Source organism: Cynara cardunculus, unplaced genomic scaffold, assembly GCF_001531365.2.
Source record: "Cynara cardunculus var. scolymus isolate 2C unplaced genomic scaffold, CcrdV1 Un_Scaffold_3481, whole genome shotgun sequence".
NCBI classification, from domain to species: Eukaryota; Viridiplantae; Streptophyta; class Magnoliopsida; order Asterales; family Asteraceae; genus Cynara; species Cynara cardunculus.
The window spans coordinates 18,316-26,851 of NW_020201492.1; the positions used below are offsets into that span (position 1 = coordinate 18,316).

The 8,536-nt window shown below is 32.6% G+C and overlaps 1 protein-coding gene across 1 annotated transcript in view; it reads right to left on the bottom strand.

Moving 5' to 3' along the window:
* LOC112503652 (serine carboxypeptidase-like 42) overlaps positions 1-3,673 on the bottom strand; it is a 7,368-nt gene extending 3,695 nt beyond the window's left edge. The window contains exons 1-2 of the mRNA XM_025107650.1: positions 3,210-3,673; positions 813-920 (exon numbers count right to left, since the gene is read on the bottom strand). Of these exons, the coding sequence (XP_024963418.1) occupies positions 813-920; positions 3,210-3,447 (346 nt within the window). The 5' untranslated portion in view covers positions 3,448-3,673. The remainder of the gene's footprint in view (positions 1-812; positions 921-3,209) is intronic.
* Positions 3,674-8,536: the final 4,863 nt, after the last annotated feature.

Sequence of the window (8,536 nt, forward strand, 5' to 3'; positions counted from 1 at the left end):
ATTTACAATTAGTATTAATTGATATTAATAATGTATAAATAATATTTATTAATAATTAATAGTAATTAATAATTAATATTAATCAGAGATATAATTGAAAGAAATGATAAAAAAGAACTCGTGAAACTTATTCAAACATTACCCAAATAGGTTTCAACAAAACAGCTTATCAATTAAGTTATAACCATTTAAATGAAATTTTTATAATAAGTGTAAAAAATAATCTAATTTATAATTATTAAACATGATTTATGTAAGAATATGCAACTTCTAGCAATTAATATATTTATTTTTTAGAGTTATGGTCATAAGTAATTTTGAAAATTGGTAAATATTTGAGAGGTAAAGAAGTGATCCTAGTCCTTTATACGATCAACATTGGATTTGACTAGTCAAAAATTATGGCTTTCAATGCTCAAAATTTACGGCTATTCGAAAAATAGAGGGGGTAGTTTCATACCTTGTTCATATGTGAACTTATGTGATTCACATATGAACTATTTTAACTGATTCACATATGAACCCGTGTGATTCACATGTTAACTAATTAACAAATTCACATATGAACTCATGTGATTCACATATGAACTAATTAACGGATTCACATATGAATCATTGTGATTCATATTGTAAAAGTTACAAAACTATCCCTCTATCTTCCACATACCCATTTAAAAAATTATGCAATAATTCACAGTCAAAACCACAAATATTAACCAAATGAATAGTTAAGATCAACTTATTTAGTTCTGAAACACTTGTCATTTTCTCAAAATGTAGCTTTCCCTAGAATTATATAAACACATACATACCTCTGTTCCATGATTGCGAATTTCTGCGTAGGCCCCGCCCATTTCCTTTTGGGAAAAACGGACCTAATTCTGTGAAGGCTCCCCCACCCATCGATGAGCAACCTGGGCCTGCAATTCAAATTCATTCCATTAGAAATAAATAAAAAAATATATTATTTTGAATTGTATCAAAGATCTTAAATATTATTTAATAAAAATAAATTAATATTAAATGAAAATAAAAAGAATATCACAAACAAGAGTAATTAATGTGTATGAAGAAAATGAGGTCAAAGTGGGGCAAGAATTGATGGGAAGTCCATGTGAACCTATCTATACTCTTATAAACTATTATAGATGGTGCAATGAAAATAATAACCACCTAAGGTTGTTCGTAATGATATGGCGCAGAATGATTAAATGGTTAAAATAACTATTTTAAATAAAAATAGGGCGTCAAAAATGGTTAAAGAAGATCCAAGATACAAAATCATTCAGAAGGCTCTAAAACGATTAAGAGGCATACTTTCTTTTTACCAAACAAGATTTACCTCTTAACGATTTAAAGATTGTCTTTTAATGGAACTATTAACAGGTAAATAAACATCCCCTAAGTTGTTATATCTTAATTAGCACAAAATATGTTCAAATATTTTTTTTAAATTGATAAAAACTATGTCTATCCCAAGATATCAAATTTGACTTTGATCAGTATCTTTAACTTCAAATTGTCAAGCAACAATTTTCCTCACTACATTTGTTTATGTAAAAATATTGATATAAAATAAAGATAGAAACCAAAACCAAAATAAATATACCATAAAATCTAACCACAAGGGTGGTGTTTGATTGGTTTAAGCTTGAGCTCCAAAGGTCAAAGTGTCTGTAGGTCTCAAGTTCAAATTCAAGGAAGAATAAAACTCCCTCGTGGCCACGGAGGTTCAAATGCGGTGACTCCGTGCTACCCACAAAACAGGTAGTCGTCCTGGGATTAGTCGGCTCACATAGCGAGTTGGATATCCAGGTTAATAAAAAAAAATCAATACATATTTTTTATTTAGAGGGCCTTAAACATGAAAACCAGAAAATACATGGACCAATCTTGTAATTTATTCAAAAAATCAACTTTACACACAAGAAGAAGAAAGAAAAAGCCAGAAGAGCATGCTGCTTCTGAAAGTACAATCTTGTAAAAAGGAATCTCCAAATATCTCCATCTTTATCTTTAAAATATCATTAAAATACTCAAAAATATCATTAAAATACTCGGGGTTGAGTTCGAGTTCCGTGAGAAAGATAATTAAAGTTAGAAATTGTAAGAACCGATCTTTATCTTTTAACTGAGATACACCGGATTAATTCATGTATCAGGCGTAATTAATAGATGAGTTTAAGATTAAACATGATCAAGGGTGGAGATCTCTTATTAAACTTCTCATCTTAACTCTCCTTCTCACACAGTCTCTAATTAGGAGATTTAAATAAGAAGGTTAAATATTATTAGAAGATAAGAATGAAAGTTTATATGTAAATAATCAAAAAAAATCTATTTTGAAAAAATTCATATATTAATAGCTTAATAAGTTTAATATAATTCACAATATATATGACTAGTTATATATGAATGCTTGGTAGTGGCTTAATGATATAGAAAGCAGTTTATTCTTAAGTCTTTAAGGAGAAGCTTTATGCCAAAAGTCAAGTTTTTCGATACAAGTCCTTCTCAATTTAAAAAACATATTTCTTCCATTTATGAAAAACCCGTTACAAACATAAACTTTCTTAATCTATACAGACATATTACAGTTGACTTTTTTCATTTGTTAAACCAAACGTAATTTGTTTACCGGTTAGCTTATCGGTTATGAGCTAGCTTATTAGTTAATTTGCTAAATACAACCTTAATGATATGGAATGCTTGTTAAACTGTTTACTCTCTCTTTTTTTCTTCTTTCAACTGCAGTATTTATTGTGTTAGTTGATTGTAGATGAATTAGGAACATACATTAAATACTATTTTCCCAATTTCCAGAAAATCCACTCATCAAGTTTTCTTGGGATGAACTTTAACATCTGAGTCTACAGTGGTTGTTGTCCAAAGTAATTAACAATACTATTTTTCAATGGTTCGATATGTTTCTATAATCTAAAACTTGAACTACGATCTTAAAATTGAGTGGTTAAAATGCCGAATTGCATCAATGTCAATGGAGATATCCATTTCAAAATTGAATTACAATCGGTAGAGTGGCTAAAAAGTCGAATTGCCATCATAGATTCATTGTAAACACATAGAATATGTAAGAAGAGTGCATAAAATCGAATATCGAAGTTGATGTGATTGATTGTATGTGTTTGTATATATATATATGTGTGTGTGTGTGTGTGTGAGTGTGTGAGAGAGAGAAACAGACAGACCTCCGTTAAGCCACAGAGAGAGGGGTTTACGATCAGCATCGTTATCAGCTTCAACGAAGTAATAAAACAAACTCCTCCCAGCCTTCAAATCCACATCTATATACCCAGCATACTGCCTGAAATCGACAATTGGTTGTCCAGGCAATCTCACCACCAGATCCTCCGCCGGAAAACCATTTCCGCCACCAACTAGTACCACCATCAACACCGCCGCTACCGACAACCATCCAACATCCATCTCACAATACTCAAAATCAGAAGGAAAAAAAAACCCAAATGAAAAAACAAAAAATCTAGAAATAAAGGGAAACAAAATGATTATAAAAGTGAAGATTGAAATAGAAACAGAAAAGGAACAGTAGGTGTTTATATATATATAAAAGCGTCAACAATGTGTAGTCGCCATGATTATAAAAGGGTTTGACAGCTTTTAAATAAAAGTGTGTTTGTTATAGAGAGAGAAATCACAGGAAGCGGCACAGAGAGAGAGAGAGGCTGCAAAATTTGAATAGAAACAAAACAAAAGGACGATAGTTTTGTCAAACAAGTTAAATTAATGGATAAGAAATGGGGAGTGCTAATAGAACCGTTTAATAGGGGTGTTGAATAATGGGAAATTGTCCTGTCATAAAATATTAAATTAATTTAATTATATTTAATTTTTATTATTTAATATCTATATCTATACTTCATATATAACCACTTAGGTCAATATCTTAATTACAACTCCTAAAACATAAGTTACAATGGTTTTATGCAACAAATTCAAAAAACTCTTAAAGACAAGTTACAAAGCATTTGGTACAAGCTTTTTATGCATTGATAGAGAAGAAAATGGTCGCACCTCTTTTTCTCTTCTCTTCCACTTCCAGGAACCCCTTCCCCGCCAAACCATTTTGGGGTAAGGTCAAAATAACTTTCTCTGTTCTTCTACTTTTCCAACCTCTTCTTCATGAATGATCCTGCACCATAACCAAATCAGTAAGGTCAACATTCTATTTCTTCAATTGCTGCAAAACTTGCACAAATGGCCAGCTCCCAAGAAGACTTCATCGCTACATATAACCAGACTTTGGAGGTTTTGCTTTCTCCACAGCTTCTTCAAAACCTTAACAATTTCTCTGAGGTATTGAGGTTTTAATTTTGCTTTCTAGATTCTCTTTCTCTTCCTGCTGTTTCCATTCTCTACCCATGTGCTAGAATCTTCTGGTTCTTCTTGTATGTGTTCTAACCATGTTCCTACTGGTTTCTTCTTATTCATTCTTGTTCCTACTAAACGAGCATCCAGTGTGTAAAGCTAATTGTTTCCATTTCATTTTTCTGCATTTTGCAAAAAAGGGATTCTTGATATCAAACAGTGTGTAACCATTGGTTCCATGTTACGTATTTTGTTTTCGGATGACTAAGAAATTTTGTTGCAAGTCCATATTTAAGTCCCTGAAATTCTGTTGTAAGTCGATATTAACAAACCCAAAAACAATTCCGTGTTACATGTTCATGTTGCTGCTATAATTTTTGGTTTCATTGTTTCAACCAGAGGTCTGTTTCAGAATAACCTTTTCATTTGCAATCTGGTCTAACTAAATATGATGTTGACATGGTGGCTTGAGAATGTCATATAACCTGTTCACATGGAAAACATGAATCTGTTGTCATATGTATTAGATAAGTCTTTACTAAATGCATCTTATATATGGCTTTTGATGCACAATAATATAAAAACTATGATGATGAAAACATGAATATGTTGTCTAAGACCACCACTATAATATAAAAACTATGATACCATTTGGTGTAGCAAAGAAGATCCTTCCTAAAACCTGAAATAAATTTCACAAGTATATGACTGCAAAATGGCTATTGCTTATGTGTGTGTGCATATGTATTTGTACATATAAGGTTTTGATGTTTCAATTATTTTGTGCACCTTTTACCCAAAATTCTACAAATCTATATGTGTATATAAATATATGTCATCAGACTGTTCTGTTACATATCTATATGTGTATACAAATATATGTGAGTGTGTTATGTATAAGAGGACTCAACCCCCAATTTACCAAACAACCCTTACTTGTGCAGAAAATAACAACCGAATAGCCCTTTACTTGAGATTTCATTTGAACCCATTCCCCTCTTCAAGTATCGATAGTCAAATTTAAATGATCAGCTGTTGGGAATGTTCATAATGTTTGATTTCAAACAGTTTCTGTTTTTGATGATTTTTGGGACTGCATTCTTGTTTGGGACATGTTGCAAAATCAAGTTTAATGTAAATTCTTGTTTGGGATAGCAGAGTGTTGTGTGTGTGTGTGTTAAATTGTTATCTGTCAAGAACAAGTGTTATCTGTTGATCTGTCTTTGTTGTGTGTGTGTGTGTGTTGTGTTAAATGTCAACAGCAGAAATGGTAAATATAAATATATATATGTATATATACTCATCTTGATGTGTGTGTATACCATTCTGATATTGGGTATTCTTGCATAGACCTTTGAAATCAATTGACACACTATTGAAAGGGGCAGAACTTCACGTATTATATGTTTTGCAAATCTGAATAAACTGTGAAAGACAAAGTTGTTTGAAACTGTACTTTGAAATTTGTTATCATATCTTTTTGTAGAAGATTGCTCGGGAGTAATATCACAAAAGAACTTGAAAGGCTATTTGGAACGAACCTCTAGAGTCTCTTGGCCTTTTTCCAGAGTGAACATTATTGTGCACACATCAACACCCATAAATTTGACCTCTATAGCTCCAGTTCTTGCAATTTTGCTCCATTTCATTGCAATATATGTTATCATATCCTGCAAATTATGAAAATATGATCCATCTTCCAGTTAAGTTCACCAAAATGACATACTTAAATATAATCCCTTAAAGAATTTTAGCACATATGAGAGTGGTCATACATCTGAGAATATCTCTTGTTCCGACAGCTTACAAAACTAATGATCAAAGTATCATCTGGATAGTATAGCACTGTGAGATGCGACTGCAAAATGCACATGATTTTCAACTACTCTACAATAATGTCAAGGTCCGAATCAATACCCAAGTTTTAAACACTATCCTTCCAACTTCATACTCTCTTCCCACACAAAACAAGGTGTTAGTTCCAACTGTAATAGGTTACCTAATAGCAGCTGAACACGAGCTGCTATATTGTACCCTCTACCCATTCTGCCTGAATTGACCCTTGTGCTAAATAAAGAAAACAAGGTATATTGATTTATATAATGAGCGTAAATGTATATACCATGGGAAGTAAACCTCTAAGCCAATATTTAAAGCAGCCGTCATACCAATTGAACTACCAACTACTGACGAGAGATCCAATTTGTATGCAAAGCTAATCTTATGGCTGGGTCGTCATAATGTGTTCTTTTATCCTAATGGATTAAGTAGCCTATATACATCATACAATATAGTGTACAAACTGTCAACGAGAAAGAGAGCGTGTGTAACATAAACTTCATTGATCGGTGTCTGACCTGCAGCTTGCAATCTCAGTCAGAATTGGTTGCCTGCCAATCGCCTCACACATCGTCTGAATACACTTTGCCTTCCATTTTCAATCAACTTTAGGTGACAAATTTTATGCTTATTCTATCAATCATGTATGGTTTCTATGTGTCATATACGGAAAATGAAGTTAAGGTCTTGCCAACTCCGTAACTATGCATAACTTTGGATATGTTAAACTTGCACCAAAGTGGATGAAAAATACTTTTAAGTCTTATTAGGGGTCGTTTACCTAAACACTTACCCGGTAAGCACTTATCGAAAAAATTCAACACTATCGCTTACTTACCGGATAAGATTTTATTCACTATAACGCATCGTATGCAATAATTTATCCCAGTAAGTGCTAACCATGGTAAGAGTCCTCGTCCTCACTTACCGGGTAAGACTCTCGATTCTTGCTTTCACTCTTACCGGGTAAGATTTTTAGTCCTTGCCATATTCTTCTAGTAAAGTAAAATGACTTGGTAAGCGCTTACCCGGGTAAGCGTTTGATAAACGGCATTATTTTTTTTATTGGTCGGCTCTTAAGCAATGACGAGCAAAAGTGTGATTGCTAAAGATGATAGCATGCAATGAACACAAAAGAGAAGTGGTAATATTGCAAAGTGTTGCTAACAAGCAAGTAAACAAAGTCTTCACCTTTGACAAGGTACATCCTTTGATCTGTTGTTACATGAGCCAAAAAGTAAGATTCATGTAAAGCTTTGAATTTATTGCATTATGAAAATTTTATCTTATTCTTGAAATGTTTGATGGTTTTTGGACCCAAATCACATCAGAGATTGAGATATGACCAAGCAGTTTTTCCTATTGTGAATGAAGTTCTTGAGGGCTTCAATTGCACAATGTTTACATATGGTTAGGGCTGTAAACATACCATATGGAACTCTACAATGAGGCTGAATTTTTTTTATAACTAGAGGCTGAAAATGTTGATTATAGCATGAAAGTTACTTTTTTGGAACTCTACAATGAGGAAATAGTTGATCTTCTTGCAGCGAAAGACTGCTCCACAGAGCTTTGGAAAAGAGGCAAAAAAAATCCCATTTTCTTAATGGAAGATGGGAAAGGTTGTGTCCTTGTAAGAGCTTCAGATGAAGTTGTTTACAGTGCAAATGATATATATATATATATATATATATATATATATATATATATACATCTATACTACATATATAACCTCTTAGAACGAGGTGCGGACATAAGGCGTATGCTAGATACCTTGTTGAACAAGCGCAACCTGTAGACTTACTTGAAATTATAAACTATATTGCAGGCAAATCCGAAATAGTCCATAACTAAGGAATGTTGCATTAGAGTCATTATTCTATTACAATCTAAGCAGATCATCGAGCAGCAAAGGAAAAGAATGGTGTCCATATTCCAAATGGAAGATCTGTATAAGATGAAGCTGAAAGAAGGTATGCATCCATGGAAGCGCTGGTAATTCCTTATCTTGATAAAAAGATGTATTAGTTTTCTTTCATACTTGACATGAGTTCATTTGTTGCTCGCTTGTTTATAGTAATAAAGTGGCGGTTCCAATGCTTTTTGATTGAATAAAATAATATGTGCAACACTTACTAGCATGCATGATTTTTTGGCAAATAGTTTCACTCTTTCAAATGGAGTGTTGATATCTTCTTGTTATTGTAGCCTATCAAATGTATGTCCTATGTGCTCTGTGATATCTTCTTGTTATTATGAACATACATGCCTCACTACTAAGTGTAAATGCTAGCTTTGGGGCTCATTATATCATGTAAGTTCATATAATACAGTTTCCTCCCAATATTGC